General features: G+C 37.4%; 2 protein-coding genes across 2 annotated transcripts in view; one reads left to right on the forward strand and one right to left on the reverse strand.

Moving 5' to 3' along the window:
• LOC7471463 (protein SLOW GREEN 1, chloroplastic) overlaps nucleotides 1-16,129 on the reverse strand; it is a 49,057-nt gene extending 32,928 nt beyond the window's left edge. Inside the window, exon 1 of the mRNA XM_052455367.1 lies at nucleotides 15,127-16,129. Within this exon, the coding sequence (XP_052311327.1) occupies nucleotides 15,127-15,812 (686 nt within the window). The 5' untranslated portion in view covers nucleotides 15,813-16,129. The remainder of the gene's footprint in view (nucleotides 1-15,126) is intronic.
• Nucleotides 224-12,667, forward strand: LOC7471462 (uncharacterized). The gene is made up of 14 exons (XM_024607782.2): nucleotides 224-405; nucleotides 1,144-1,689; nucleotides 2,235-3,452; nucleotides 3,559-3,886; nucleotides 4,309-4,558; nucleotides 4,640-4,856; nucleotides 4,975-5,327; nucleotides 5,471-6,016; nucleotides 6,349-7,546; nucleotides 7,869-8,219; nucleotides 8,577-8,814; nucleotides 9,130-11,759; nucleotides 11,854-12,002; nucleotides 12,096-12,667. Exons 1-14 carry the CDS (start codon nucleotides 280-282, stop codon nucleotides 12,439-12,441), a joined length of 8,496 nt encoding a protein of 2,831 aa, XP_024463550.2. The 5' UTR covers nucleotides 224-279; the 3' UTR covers nucleotides 12,442-12,667.
• Nucleotides 16,130-16,702: the final 573 nt, after the last annotated feature.

Genomic DNA, 16,702 nt, shown 5'->3' on the forward strand with positions numbered 1-16,702 from the left:
AGACTTGTTTCCTGTGACTGCCTTTTTCTTTCTCAATAATAAAGAAGCAACACTCCCTCTTACCTATAATAAAGGCAACACAGAGATGGATAATGCTTGTCTCTTTCTTTCTGCCTCCGTACTGCATTGTATAGTCAAGGTTATTCTTTTCTTTCCTTCGGTGTTTATACCTGTTTCTTTGTGGCGAAGGAACACCCCCCCCCCCCCCCCTTTTTTTCCTTCCTTTATAAGTTTTAAAGTAAGAAGCTCTTTTCATCATCGCAGATAAACGAGAAATTGATGATGGAAAGATCAGAGAGTTCAAGCAAGATGATGAAGAAGAAAGAAATTACTAATGATCATACCTTCGTTGACACCATTTTTTCATGGTCTCTTGAGGATATTTTCAATGAAAATCTTTTCAAGGTTTTTACCTTTTCTACCTTCCATTTTCATCATTCTCTCTTTAGTTATTTATTTTGTAAAATTAGATTGTTGGCATGCGATTATTATTTGCAGCTTTTGGATTATTTTACTGTGCAGTGAATTGACGTTTCCTTTATTAAACAACTTCTTGATTTAAGAAAATTATTTGGTTTTTACATCGATAGTGGGTTAGACCCTTACAAGTCCATTCCATTTTGAATTGCACATTGCTTGCCCTGAACGTAAGCTGAGGCAGAGCAGCTCCAACTTACCATAAAAATGGAGAGTTTTGGAAACTCTTTAAATAATGGAGTTTGTGCTTGCATGCATGCTTGGTGTCAAAATATTTTTTAGGAGTTGACAATTCGTAGCTGTTTAGATAAATGTCTTAGTCTTAATGCTACTACATGATTGATTAATTGTGCTAAAACTCTTGACATGGATACTCACTTGTGTATTTGTTGAGCATGTGATGTGATGCAATGGCGCAACCTGTTAAATAAATGTGTAATTTGATTATACATTTAAATATTGTTCAGTGTTGTTTATATTTTTGTGAAAGCTCCTCAACTTTGAAACTAGCCGCTGTGTTCCCTGGAAATAATTTTGTTGCAGTTGAGCTGTCCTTGCATCGTGTAAAAAGATTAGATTATTGTACCAGCCGAATATTTGGAGATAGCATCTTTTGAGGTGCCTTCATGTCCTTTGAATGACCTCGTGTTTTGCTTTCCTTTATAGGTGGAAAATATTCCAGAGTCATATTACTCGGTTGAGCATTATCTTGGATCATATGTAATTCCTTTGTTGGAAGAAACCCGTGCACAATTGAGCTCAAGCATGGATATTATATCCAGAGCACCGTTTGCTGAAATGGTTGCTTTCTTTGAGGCCAAGCCCCACGGCACATTATTGTATGATGTTAATATTGATTATTGGAGAAACAGATCCCGTGGCAGTGGCAAGGAGCATTACAAAACATTGCCCGGCGACATCGTTATTTTAACAAGCGCTAAACCCGAAAATGTCTCTGATTTGCAAAGGGTTGGATGGACATGGACATTTGCTGTGGTCACCAGAATAACAGGAGATGAGACCGAGGATGCTGCTACATATACTTCTTTCACAGTCAAGGCGCAAAAAGACATTGAAATTAGTGATGGACTGCAGAAATCACTTACTGTGATTTCATTGACTAATATAACAACTAGCAAAAGAATATGGAATGCACTCCACATGTTCGGAAACTTGAATATCATCAAAGAGATTCTGTGCACTGATTCTGTGGTAAGATATATATATATATATATATATATATGAATGTGATTACTGTCTCTAGTATCATGTAGATGCTATATTTTCACACGTGGAAACATGGAGATAGCCAGTTTGGCTTAAAATATGCTATTAATTTCCAAATCGTTCTTGAGGGATGGATTGGTGGTATTCAAAACCAAATTTGGAATAAAGCCGGAGAAAATGGATGGACTGATTGGTGGATCTGCTCGCTTTTCTACTCGTATCATCATTTGAGCTTCTTGCTTGGAATGTAAAAAAAATTATTTTAATCTACTTATACCCTCACGCTCTCGCTTTCTCTCTCTATAATTTTTTCTTTGTAGTGTTTTTCTCTATTTCATCTTTCTGTAAAATAGATGGGCACCCTGATGATTCTTATAGCGGTGAAGAATAATCATGATCATGTTTTTCATCCTATTTTTTTCTGTTATATATATTTAGTTGCAGACATAACTTCCAGGAGACGAATCTGTGTCTGTTTTGCATGTAATATACTGTTTTGAACTTGATTGAGTTTCCATGTTGGATAACAGGTTGAGGAAAATTGCAACCAATATTCTATGCGGGAACGTGCAATCTATGATGAGAATGTTGTGAATTTGTCATCTAAACTGAATGAATCCCAAAGCAAGGCGGTTTTGGCATGTCTGCTTAAAAAGCAAAGCAACCATAAGTCGGCAGTTGAACTTATTTGGGGCCCGCCAGGGACTGGGAAAACCAAAACAGTCAGTATGTTGCTCTTTAGCCTCCTAAAAATGAAATGCAGAACTCTAACATGTGGCCCAACCAATGTTTCAATTACAGAAGTGGCCTCTAGGGTGTTCAAGCTGGTCACAGAATCGCATGAAGCAGATTCAGGAACTGATTCTTTGTTTCATTCTGTGGGAGATATTCTTTTGTTTGGGAATAAGGACAGACTCAAAGTTGATTCTGAAACTCAGGAGGTCTATTTGGATTATCGTGTCAAAAGGCTTATAGAGTGCTTTGCACCTCTGACTGGTTGGAGGAATTGTTTCAATTCGACAATTGATTTTTTTGAAGATTGTGTTTCTCAGTATGCCATTTTCGTGGAGAATGAATTAATCAAAATGCAGGAGCATGATGATGAAAATGAAGAGAAAAGGGAATCCTGTAGCTATCAAGCTGTTGCCCTCAAAGGAGAGCCTAAAACGTTTCTCGAATTTATGAGAGATAGATTCCGCTCTACTGCATTACCTCTAAAAAGATGCCTCACTTTATTATGCACTCACATACCAGAAACTTGCATTCTCAAACATAACATTCAGAACATCGTATCCTTGTTTGGGTTACTTAACTCTTTTGAATCTTGGCTATTCCATGCGGCTGTGATTTCTGATGAAATGCATGAAGTTTTTTCACACCCAGAGTTAGATGAGGATTCTTTCCAAGGTTTTAATGATATATTGTTGCGGTTGAGACTAAAGAGAAGTGAATGCCTTACTATGTTGAAAAGAGTACGGGATTCTCTCCGCCATCTGGATCTTCCAAGTGCTATGAACAAGCGGTCAATAGAGGAATTCTGTTTCCAGAAAGCAACCTTATTTTTGTGCACAGCTTCTAGTTCGTATAAGTTGCATTTGTTGCCTATTGAACCACTGGACTTTTTGGTAGTTGACGAAGCAGCTCAGCTAAAAGAGTGTGAATCAACAATACCCCTACAACTTCCTGGTATTAGGCATGCTATTCTAATCGGTGATGAGTGTCAATTACCAGCTATGGTCAAAAGCAATGTATGAAAAAGCTACCTCATTGTTTTGTTATTGTCTTTTTTGATGAACTGTATTTTATATTTGTTACTTTCTACACTATTGGCTTCTTATAGCTTATGGTTCTTAGGTTTGTGATAAAGCTGGCTTTGGAAGGAGTTTATTTGAAAGGCTCAGCTCATTGGGTCATTCAAAACATCTTTTAGATATGCAGTACAGAATGCATCCATCCATCAGTTGCTTCCCTAATTCAAAATTCTACTTCAATCAGATCTTAGATGCACCAAATGTCAAGGCTAGAAGTTATGAAAAGCATTATCTTCCAGGGCCAATGTTTGGTCCCTATACATTCATAAATGTATTTGGTGGAAGAGAAGAGCTAGATGATGTTGGGCATAGCAGGAAAAATATGGTTGAGGTAGCCCTTGTGCTGAAATTACTGCGAAGTCTGTGCAAAGGTATATTATGCAAGATCTTGAAGTTTTTGTTACCATCGTGTTTAGGACTTTTTATATATGATTACAGCCGAAGGCTTGGAATTTTTCTGTGCAAACTGATGCTTACAATTGTTTTGCTTTGGCATATGAGGAAATTAAATGATCTTAAACTACCAAACTTTCTCTGATGGTGTTTTCATCTTGCATTAAAAACACTTGTATGACTGTTTAGCTCCTTTAAAGTCAATGCTTATTGACATCTTGTTTTCAAAGAGACTAATAATAGAGAAGTGGGCCAATGCAAATGACCTTTCACTATGAATTTGATACTTTTCTGTGATAAACTTTTGGCTTAACATCATTTCATCGAAACAATTCCTGACACAAGATTTTGCTATCACTTATTATTATTATTTGACATCCTTTAATGTTTCTGCATGCAGCATGGAGTGGACAAAAGGTTAGAGTTGGTGTAATATCTCCATACACTGCTCAAGTTGGTGCGATTCAAGAGAAGCTTGGTAAGAAGTATGAAAACATTGATGGTTTTTCAGTGAAGGTGAGTTCAATCGATGGATTTCAAGGTGGTGAAGAGGACATCGTAATAATATCAACCGTGAGATCCAATACAGGTGGAGCTATTGGGTTCATGTCTGATCCTCGGAGAATTAATGTTGCTCTTACAAGGGCTAGGTAGTGCTTCAAATGAGCTCATTCCTGGTGTCGTTTAATTGTTCTAACAACAGTTCTTACCTTGTTCTAATGCCATTTCAGGCATTGTCTTTGGATTTTGGGGAATGAAAGAACCCTATCAAATAGTGAATCTATTTGGGAAAAGTTAGTCCATGATGCTAAGGAACGCAATTGTTTCTTTCATGCTGATGAAGACAAGGATTTGGCCAAAGCCATTTTAGAAGTCAAGAAAGAGTTTGATCAGCTTGATGATTTGATTAAAGGAGACAGTGCACTATTCAGAAGTGCTAGATGGAAGGTATTTATCTCATAGTTACGTTTCTGTCATCCATCATATTTGTATTATGGAAGTCCTTATGGCAGATGTTTTGTGTTAAGCATCATAGTTATTTTCTTTTGATATTTGTGCGGTCCAGGTTCTTTTCAGTGAATACTTCAAAAAATCATTTGGCAAACTAGCATCAGTCAGAAAGAAGACACCTGTTCTGAACCTTCTACTGAAACTTTCCAGTGGCTGGCGTCCTAAGAAAAGGAGTGTGGACTTCATTTGCGGAAGCTCTTCTCAAATCTTGAAACAGTTCAAGGTTGAAGGACTGTATGTAATCTGTTCAATTGACATAGTGAAGGAAATATGCTACACACAAGTTTTGAAGGTTTGGGATTTATTACCATTAGAAGATATTCCTATACTGGCTAAACGTCTAGAGGGCATCTTTGAGACATATACTGATGATTTTATCAGTCATTGCAATGAAAAATGTCTAGAGGGGTATGTCTTTGCTATATTTATTCTATCTCTTGTTGTGCACTTCTGTTCCTAGATAACTACATAGAAATTTGCTTCAATTTGGCTGAAACGGTTAGATTTCGTTTTCTTTTGTTGAGTTTTTCTTATTGTTTGTTTTTGTTCAGAGATCTGGAAGTTCCAAAAACTTGGAGAACCTCTTTTGATATTCCCAGATATAAGAGTTGCAGCAACAATGAAATAAGAAGCAATTCAAATTCTGGTGGTCCTGATGGTCCCTACTATGTAGAGAACTCAAAAGTGAGTGATAGTTTGTTGCTGATGAAGTTCTACTCATTATCTTCTGGGGTCGTGAGCCACTTGCTTTCTGACCGTGATGGAAGAGAATTGGAGCTCCCATTTGAAGTGACTGATGACGAACTCGAGATAATCATATTCCAAAGAAGTACATTTATACTAGGACGATCAGGGACTGGTAAAACGACTGTTTTGACAATGAAGCTGTTTAAGAAAGAGGAACTATATTATACGGCAACACAGGGATACTTAAATACTTCAAAGGACAGCAGCAGGAGAAACAATGTTGCTGATGACATTAAATCTGTCGGGGATGGTGTTGGAGATGCCAAAGAAACTGTCTTGCGTCAACTTTTTGTGACAGTCAGTCCAAAACTCTGTTATGCCATCAAGCATCATGTGATACAATTGAAAAGGTTTGTATTGTTTTAGAAAATACACTCTACGCTGGAGCTGATACCTCCAGGTTAAATTATTTTCTTTCAAAGTGTGCTTTTCATGATGCAACTTGTTATTAAGGAAATTTTATTCTCTAAAACAAGCATTTGTTCATATGCATTGCTGGATTGAACTTTTAGAAATTTATAGCAGGCCCTTAAAATTAGCTTAGCTTATTATGTACTTCATAAACATTCCTTTTTAATCAGATCACCCCATTCCATTATTGTTAAACTTCGGAAAATTCTTCCTAAAATTACCCTGCTTTCTGTATTTGTTTTCTTATATTAGCGTTGTTGTGTGTGGACAGCTTTGCCTCTGGTGGAAAATACTCAGCAGAAGGGAGTTCAGTTGATATGGAAGGTATTGATGATGCAGCACAATTCAAAGAAATTCAAAACTCTTTCTTAGATATTCCTCCAAAGTCATACCCACTTGTTATCACTTTCTTTAAATTTTTAATGATGCTTGATGGAACAGTGGGTAATTCGTACTTTGAAAGATTTTCTGACATGAGGCAGCTTTTGCATGAAAAAGTGGGGAATTCAGGATCAATCTCAGCACAAACTCTTATAAGAACGAAGGAGGTTAACTTCGAGAAGTTTTGTGCAGTTTATTGGCCACGTTTCAATGAAAAATTCAAAAAAAAGCTTGATTCATCCAGAGTATTTACTGAGATAATATCCCATATAAAAGGTGGCCTGCGAGCTGGAGAGTCTTGTGATGGCAGACTGAGCCGAGAAGATTATGTTTTTCTATCAGAAGGTCGTATATCCACTTTAAATAGGCAGAAGAGAGATTTAATATATGATATTTTTGAAGACTATGAAAAGATGAAGGCAGAAAATGGTGACTTTGATATGGCTGATTTTGTAAATGATCTTCATCTTCGTCTTAAAACTTACAAGTATGAGGGTGATGCGATGGATTTTGTCTATATTGATGAAGTCCAAGATCTTACAATGAGGCAGATTGCTCTCTTCAAACATATCTGTAGGAATGTAGATGAGGGATTTGTTTTTTGTGGTGATACAGCGCAAACAATTGCTAGGGGGATTGACTTTAGGTTTGAAGATATAAGATCTTTGTTCTATAAGGAGTTTGTTTTAGTATCAAGGAGTGCGGGAAATGACAGAAACGAGAAAGGTCAAATATCTAAAATATTTCATTTGAACCAGAACTTCCGTACCCATGCTGGTGTGCTCAATTTAGCTCAGAGTGTTATTGATCTTCTTTACCGTTTTTTCCCTTCATTTATTGATGTTTTAAGCCATGAAACAAGTCTTATTTATGGGGAAGCTCCTATTTTACTTGAATCTGGAAATGATGAAAATGCAATTGTAACTATTTTCGGGAATAGTGGGAATGTGAGAAGCAATTTTGTTGGGTTTGGAGCAGAGCAGGTGATATTGGTGCGGGATGATGCTGCTAAGAAAGAGATTGATAACTATGTTGGGAAGCATGCTCTTGTTTTGACTGTTGTAGAGTGCAAGGGCCTAGAATTTCAGGTCAGTGGTTTACTGTACATCTTGTTTTTCCTATTTAGAACATTATCTTTATCATTTGCACTTCTTTCCAAGCGCGTTTTCCTTTTGTCCAAGTCCAACACATTTGATCACCACATTGATAATTTTGACCATGCTCCTAACTTCAGCCTTTCGATAATTTGTACCTCTTTAGTTCTGAATTGTTGTTCTGAAGCGCGTTTTCGATGAAAGAGCTGATACGTTTTTTAAATCTGATGGATGTTAACAATCTTGACAAACATTCACATTTCTTTTAGCCACTGATGTCTTTGCCCTTTTAACTCTTTGCCTCCTTTTTTTTTAGGATGTCCTCTTGTACAACTTTTTTGGCTCATCACCTTTGAAAAATAAATGGAGAGTTGTCTATGAGTTTATGAAGGAACAAGATTTACTTGATGGCAATTCCCCATCCTTTCCAAGTTTCATCCCAGCAAAACATAATGTCTTGTGCTCTGAGTTGAAGCAATTATACGTTGCTATCACTCGTACACGGCAAAGGTTGTGGATTTGTGAGAATGTGGAGGAGTTCTCCAGACCAATGTTTGACTACTGGACGAAGAAGGGCCTTGTCCAAGTGAGGAAACTGGATGATTCGCTTGCCCAAGCAATGCAAGTTTCTAGCAGTCCAGAAGAGTGGAAGTCTCAGGGTTACAAGGTTTGCTTCTTGTTATACTAATGTAGCATTTAACTTATAATTTCTTGATTTTGATGTTCTTAAAAAACATTTAATATGGAATCTCTATTTAATTATTTTTTGTGATTGATCAAAAGTTGCTGCATTCACTTGTCGAGGTAAAATTTGTCTTGGACTGGAGGTTATCCATATTGTTCACAAAATTTTTGAGTTTGATATCTTGGTTTATTGCTTTCAGTGATATTAGATGTTTTCAACATGCCATTCCTACTTGTTTGAAAGGACATAAAAGTGTCTTTCACACTGCATTCTTGTCGTCTCGCCATGCTCATACAAGTGTAACTTGCCTTTTCTATACCTTTTGTTGGTGTCACACAGCTTTTACGTGAGGGTAACTATGAGATGGCAACTATGTGCTTTGAAAGAGCAGGGGATGAACATGGGGAGAAATTGTCCAAGGCTGCTGGGCATAAAGCAGCTGCTGACAGAATGCATAGTTCAAATCCTGAAATGGCTTCTGTTGCCCGTAGGCAGGCTGCAGAAATTTTTGAATCAATAGGCAAGGCTGAGTATGCTGCCGAATGCTTTTACATGTTGAAGGAGTATGATAGGGCAGGTATGCTTTTGTTCTATCTTCACTTCTTTTTCAGTGTTTTTACAGAAACATGAGCTGATCGATGGAAAATATATTTGACAGAAAAGCAGTCTTGCAACCACTGTTATTCTGCACTTTTGGTTTTCTAATGTTTCTGTTAGTTATGACCATTGCCCGTGTCCCTTGTACACTGAATTAATATTCTTCATTGCAAATTGCACCATCTTTTCTGTGAGAAAATTATTTATGAAATTCACAGACTTGCAAATTAGTTGACTGGATGATCATAACCTTAAGTTGCAGTTATTACCGAGTAGGATTTACTGGCCTCTGCAGGTAGGATTTACTTGCAATGTGGGGAATCTGCAATGGAAAGAGCTGGAGAATGTTTTTTTCTTGCTGGAAGTTATTGTTCTGCAGCTGAAGTATATGCAAAAGGCTGGAATTTCTCCAAGTGCTTGTCTGCATGTACCAAAGGAAAACTCTTCGACACGGGCTTGCATTATATACTGTACTGGAAACAACACGGGACTGCAGATCAAAGAAGCAGAGAAATGGATACAATTGAACAAGAGTTTCTGGAGAGCTGTGCTTGTCATTATTACGAGCTCAATGACAACAGAGCCATGATGAGATATGTTAGAGCTTTTGATTCCATGTCTTCAGCTCGTACTTTCTTGATTAATTTAGGGTGCCTTGATGAGCTTCTGTCATTGGAAGTGGAATCAGGCAACTTCCTGGAGGCGGCGGGCATTGCGAAGCTGAAAGGTGAGCTTGTCCTTGAGGCAGATCTACTGGGCAAGGGTGGACATTTTAAGGAGGCATCATTGCTTATTCTGTGGTTTGTGTTTGCAAACTCTCTCTGGTCAACTGGGAGCAAAGGCTGGCCTTTAAAGCAGTTTCTTCAGAAAGAGGAACTTTTAACAAAAGCTAAGTTACTTGCAAAGGGTGTGTCAAACCAGTTTTATGAGTTTGTTCACACAGAGGCTGAAATTTTATTGAATAGCCAGCACAACTTATTCAAGATTCATCAAAGTCTAGATTCTTCTCAGAGACATAGTAGTATCAGAGGTGAAATATTATCAGCTCGAAAGATGCTGGACATGCATCTTCATTTAAATACCTCAAAGTATTTGTGGGAAAATGACTTAGTGTCTGATTTAGCAAGGTTGTCAGAAAGAAACTTTTTGAACAACCAGGTCTCTGCTGAGACACTTGTTTACTTTTGGAATTTTTGGAAGGATAAGATTGTGAACATATTCAAGTTTCTTGGACGTCTTGAAATGCAAGATGTAACTGAATATGGAGATTTTGGTGAATTCTGCTTGAATTACTTGGGCGTGAAGAGACAGTTTAATAATCTGAACGCTATCTATTTTCTGATGATCTCGGATGCTCAGTGGGTGAGGGAAATACCCAGAAAATTTATTCAAAGGAAGGGGAACTTGGTTTCTGTAGATGTTCATCAGTTTGTCACTGCTGCTCAGGGTTATTGGTGTTCGGAATTACTTTCTGTCGGCATGAATGTATTGACCAATCTTGAAGCCCTTTACAATTTATCAGTTAGGAATTCCTTGTCCCTCTTTTGCCAAAGCAGGTCTCTTACTCATATATATGAGGTGGCAAATTTTCTTTTGAATTGCCAGTTTCTAAGTATTCAACACGGTGATATCAAGGCACTGCGGAAATTCACTCGACTGGCAACTGGATGCTTCTATGATTGCATCTATCCTAGGGACTGGAGAGAATCACTGAAAGAGAATATGATTTCGTTGAGGAGAACTGAGATTTGTAGGAATTTACTCAAGGAAGTTATCTTTGAAGATGTGAGCTCAAAGAACAATCTGTCTTATGCGCAACTTGGAAGGATCACATCGATGATTCTTGGTTCTGGTGAGATTTTATGTGAACCATATGAGAAGATGGCAGATGGTTTACAATGGAATTCTTCATGGAAGGCTTTCATTGAGGATCTCTGTAGGAATGAGAGTGAGGTGTCCTATATGCAGAAGTTGCATGAAGCTCTGGAAGATACTTATTATGCCAACTGGAGGAAAGGAGATTATATCTTGCCTGGTTGTTTCTTATACATGCTCGAACGCCAACTAATTTTGTTATCCTACTTCCAAGGCTATTGTTTTACAACAAAGTCTTCTTTTGTGGAATGGCTTATCTACCAAGAAGGCCATGGGAGTCCAGCTTTTGAAGGTTTGAGGGGACATGCACCCCAATCTACAGAAAGCATCCTGGAGTTTATTGTTGAGACTGTTCAGCGGTTTCTTGATAATGAGAAGGAAATGATGGAGTGGATAAGAGCATCGGAAAAGAACGTGAAGGTCCTGAATGACTACCATGCTGTAGTAGTGTTGAGATTGGTTGTCATAATATGTTTAATTTATGTGAACTTTGGATTGTGTAAAGGCTTGCTTTCTGACTTGCTGGGTAGGACCTATATCACCAAAAAACTGCCAGGTCAATTTTATGATGCCATCCGGAAGAGGCAGAAGCATAATTCTCTGAATGTAAATCCAACTGTGGTAGCTGAAGCATTTAGCAAGATTGGCAATCCTCTGGTAGTTGTGAGTTTTGGTAAAAATTGCTCAAGATTTTTATGTCCAGATGCTATTTTTGTGGACATGAAGGTCAATGAAAGTAAAGACAACGTATTAAGAGTCTTGTTTGCAAAGACTGATGCTACAGCCCAGGATCACACGGGAGCTGTTGAAGCAAACACTAGGAGCTCATTTAAAGGAATAGTGTCTCAGGGCATTGAAGATCTGGGGAAGATACCTGAGCTTCCATCTAATGTTGGAGATACGGCTAACTGGAACTCGAGTTGTGGGAAGAAGGATGAGGGTAACCCTCCATTGCGCCATGAACGGCTTTGGGAAATATTTGAAGCACTAAAATCTCCAAACCATGGAGTAGATGAAAGAAGCAATATTGCATGCGATCCAACATTTAAGGTAATGCTGCTTTTCGATTTATTTTTTATTTTTTTAGCATGCTCAGAGACATCGTTATCTATTTCTGCTATTCATTTTATCATTTATTTTTCAGGTGGATATAGACAGAATTACTTGCCTTTTAAAAGCAGCAATTGATGGAAATTTTCAGAACCCTCCCAGTGTTGATAATAAAAACCTGCTTGAGGAAGCTTCCACCATGCTTCACGAATTGGGGCAACTTAATGCTGCATTAGAAATGAGGTCGGTGTAAACATGATGCCTAGATCCATGGTATTTAATGAAGTATTTCATTCTACTTGCTACGATAATATTTCAAGTAAATTTTATTTTCAGGGAACCAGAACATGAGAGCGACATTTCTACAATTGGAGAACTTCTCGAGAAGCTGCAGTCAAGAAGGCCAAGAATGGAATTTTTCCTAAGCCAGATATTCTTGCAACACGATGAAAATCTTAAAAGAGAGATGTCAGAGAGAAACATTGCATCAGATGGCCAACGTGATGAGGAACATAGTAACAGCAAGGCTGAGGGGAGTTGCGTTTCTGCTAAAGGTGAGATAAACATTTCACGGAGTAATGTTGAAACCGAAGGTAGAAACCCTGATACGGAGAACAAGGGGAAGGGAAACAGCAAGTCCAAGAAAAACAAGAAGGGAAAAGGAGGGCGGAAACGCAAGTAGCCTTAAACCTTTAACGAATCAAGGAAGTAGTCTTCTCAAAAAAATAACCTTTTCTTCTGCATTTGTTTATAGCAGTGTGATTTTTCCTTTTCTTTCCTTTTTCTTTTTTCTTTTTTTTTTCCTGTATGGAGAAAGAAAAAACGAAATATTATGAGGTCATAACACCTACAAAAAAACTTGCAATATAGTGTAATTATTTTCAATTATTTATGTTGACTTGGTCATATCTCCAGTGGCAGGATCGAACTCGGAACATAGTTTCCTGAGTCTGGGATTCACTTCATTTTTAATTTTCAGACTTATGTTCATTTTATGCACATAGCAATTGTGCATGTAACCGGAAATTATCTCCATGTTTATTTTGAGAACTCTCTGATATCTTGAGCCGCATAAGTTTGGAGCCTGGTTGAATGAGTTTTAGCTGAAGAGTAGAGAGGCTTCGCAAGAGCTAAGCCATAAGCCAGCCTCCATTTTATTTCCTAATAATCGTTAATTGGTTTTCTATGCTGGATTAGACAAGCCTAATAGAATTTGACCGGATTAGATAGTAGATTGACCTTCTTCACCTGACTTCTCGAATAGTTGTTCTCTGTATTTCAAAATAATTAAAAAAAATTAAATTTTTGTAATTTTTTTTTAAATTAATTTTTTTTTAATGATTTTTTTTTTTACTTTAAATTAATATTTTTTTTGTGTTTTCAGAATATTTTAATTAAAATAAAAAAAACTATTTTAATGCTTTTCCAAAATAAAAAAAAAAAAACCCTTTTAAAATGAAACATGAAACTTGATTCGGACATTTTAACATGAAACTTGTTTCGGACAAGTCCTGAGTGAATGGATTGATCCTGGGTCAACAGCAAATTGACCTACCAACCAAGCCAGGTTTCATGGCACTGCTATTCAGTTGCTTGCCATAGAAAAGACGATTGACAAGAAGGTAGCTGTAATTGACTCGTTGACACCATGCAGCCTCTCAAGATAAAATAAATCCCTCAGAGAAGGGGATTTTAGTCTTCCAAATAGCCCTCCAAGGAAGTAACTCTTCCCTCCATGCAGGCATCCTGCAATGTAACTCTATTAATATACCCCACTTCAAAATTACCAATACTATTAGATTCCATACTCTCCATCTTGCCTCATTGTCTTACTAATCCTTTCAGTTTTGCATCTTGCACATCTCTAACAAAGCCAATTGTCCAGTAAATAATTATATCATGGAAGATGCAGCCAAGATCTCACCAGATTATATTTATCACTAGCTAACTGTAAAAACTCAAGAATTTGGCAGAATTTCTAGACTGGCTGAAACTCTGATGAGAAAGACAAAATAGAGAAGTTTCAATTCAGCTTATAGCCTGACATGAGCTTAAAGGCATAGTTCATCTATAAACTCAACTCAAGGAAACCACAAGTCTCCTTTTGTATGGCATGACCCAAAAGGCCCTCAAAAGCAATATCATGAAAGAGCAGCCCAATCCTGCTGAATATGGGCAAGGAAATTCCCCTAAAAGCATAAAAACCATGACGCAACAAAGAAGAAACGAAAACTATCCTATCCAAAACAATTGTCTTGAAGTGCACCGGTTTATTAAAATTCTAGCATTTATCTCCAACCAGGTACACCATTTAGACATCACAGACAGTACAGTACTGCAAAGAGGAATAACATTCAATATGCAAACATAATAAACTGTGGAGAAACTTCATTCCTAGGGTCCCCTCTCTATTGCTAAAATGGTATTTGCTCTGAATTACAACTTTAAGTACCACTCACTGAGCTTTAGAAAGTGTTCCTCTAAAAAAAAAAAATTGAACTGTGGAGACAAATCTCTTCCTTAAATGCACATCATGGAGGTTGGATTATATCAAATACTACAAGAATACATCAACTTCCAAGTCATGGGAGATTGATAATTCATTAAGGAAATCAGGAAAATCTGTGCAGCAAATATATTATCTAACTTGTTCCTACAAAATTTTCCACATTTCAAGATTGATTTGAAGAATATTTTAAAACCACAATATTCCAAACACAAGAAATGCAGGCCAACAATATATCATGTTTTGCAAGTGAAACCAATAGTTTTAACATTAACATGGAGACAATCCTCAAAAGGAATGATCAAAACCATTGCTGTGGTAACAATGCAAGTGTTACAGCTCTATAAAACTCAGTTCTTTTTTCTTTGTTCCTTTTAATTATCCTTGGTGAAACTTCAGCCACGTTTCCAGATCAATCCTAAACTAAACGAGATGGAGGATTATTACCCAAAAATCCAATGTCTTCCTTCTCTATCTGGAGAGTAGCTGAATTCTCCAAATCATTATTACCTCAAAACTTCAAAAGCCAAGACTCAGTTCTTCTCATTTGACCCAAAAAGCTTCATCCTTGATAATGAGGTCCTCAAATACCCCTCCACCTCAAACTTCTTTGGCGAAAGCTCACGATACTTGGCAAACTGCTCTTTTGCCTCCTCATTTCTATCAAGTAAACTATATATCATCCCTCTACAAAAATAAGGCCTGAAATCTTCAGGATCCTCTTTTGACAACTCTTGATAACTCTTCAGCGCCTCCTCCACATTCTTTTGCAGGAAGTGTATCTGTGCCATAATCAGCCTCACGTCCCTCGCTTCTTTCACTTTATTCTCCTCTTCTGCAATATCTAAAGCCCCTTGTAACCTTCTAATAACCGCCTCTCCTTCTCCACAGCGGTCCATTAGTAGTGCATTCTCGAACAAAGCCTCAAAAGACAAAGGATTTGCGACAAGAATTTCTTCAAACACATTGCGAGCATCTTGTGCACGACCCGTTTCGTTCAGCAATCTTGCCATTAAAAACTTCCATTCAGTTACCTCCGGTTGCGCAGACACTAAAAGCTTTATAATCTTTAAAGCCTCTTCGTCTTGGCCATTTTCAAGTTTTTGTTGTAAAAGTGATTTCAGAGACTCGATCGCTTCAGCATTAGATTCAAGGAATGCTTGTAATGGCGTTGATGGGTCACTTTGGTTCTGGTTTTGATGTTTCTTTATATCTACCTCTTCTTCTTCTTCTTCTTCAAGGGCCGGGTTTTGTTCAGTGAGAGCTGCGGGGGTTTCGGCTTTTGCAGGCAATACAGGGAATTTGCCAGCAATGGAAGCTGCGACGCCAATCAAAATTGCTGTTTTGGTGAGGGTTTTCAGCTTTTGGGTTAACGGGCTTTTGGAGGTGTGATTCGAGGAGGAGGAGGCGGCTGCTTTTGGTATTTTGAGAGAAGGGGTAGAGGTGGAATTGTGGAATTTGAGAGTGGTGGAATGGAGAGGTGAAGGTGAGTTGAAGGAAGAAGGGGTTTTGAGGTGGATAAAAGAAGCGGCTAGAGTTGAGTTCATGGTTGGTTTGGAGAGAGGATGGTGGTTTTTTTTTTTTTTTTTTGTTGGTTTTGAAGGTTCAAGGCTTGAGTCGCGGAGGAGAGGAGAGGGTTTTCTTAGCCTTTAGTTAGGTAGTGAGTGGTGGTAGGTGAGAGAGCGGGAAGGTGCTTGATAGTTGAGAGGAGACAGGGAGGAAGGAGGTTCTCTTCCACCAATCACCGCATCAAATATAAATATATACAACTGGCGAGTTGTAGAAAACCTGTACTCTTAATTTTCAGTCATTTTGCAGCAATAATAACTTCACAAGCAATGAATCCTGAAGCATAAATTTGCAAAAACAAAAATATGGCATGGTTTCACTGGCGCAACCTCACAAAAAAAAAATTAGCCGCGCCATTCTTGGTGGCATTTTCAAAGCTATTTTTCTCAATTTTTTGTTCAACTTTGCTGGCTCTCAAAATATTTTTTCTCACCATTCAATTTTTTTTTTTAAAAAAAAAAAACTCAATCTTTTGATGTCTTAAGCTTGATCCGATTCTTCAATAACAAGGTGCTGAGTAAAAACCAAGTTCGAAAGTCACTTTTTTTTTTTTTTTTTTTTGAAGAACTTGGAAATTTTGTTACGAGTTTTTATTTATTTATGTTGTGAAAACTTGTTAACGAGTATTTTACTATTTTTAAATTTTTGCAAGTACGTTTAGAAAAAGGAATTATATGTAAGATAATGCAGTTTTTTGGAAAAGAAAAAAAATATCTAAATGACGGTCTAACCAGCGTCTAGACAGCACAGTACATTGTGGTTAATCTGAATTTTAGGCTTACTTCTGTATAATTGCTTATAACTAATGTTTCAGTTTTGAACATTCAACAAATGAAAGTACTTTTAAATGGTCATTGATGAGATTGTG

This window comes from Populus trichocarpa, chromosome 8, assembly GCF_000002775.5.
Source record: "Populus trichocarpa isolate Nisqually-1 chromosome 8, P.trichocarpa_v4.1, whole genome shotgun sequence".
Taxonomy (NCBI): Eukaryota; Viridiplantae; Streptophyta; class Magnoliopsida; order Malpighiales; family Salicaceae; genus Populus; species Populus trichocarpa.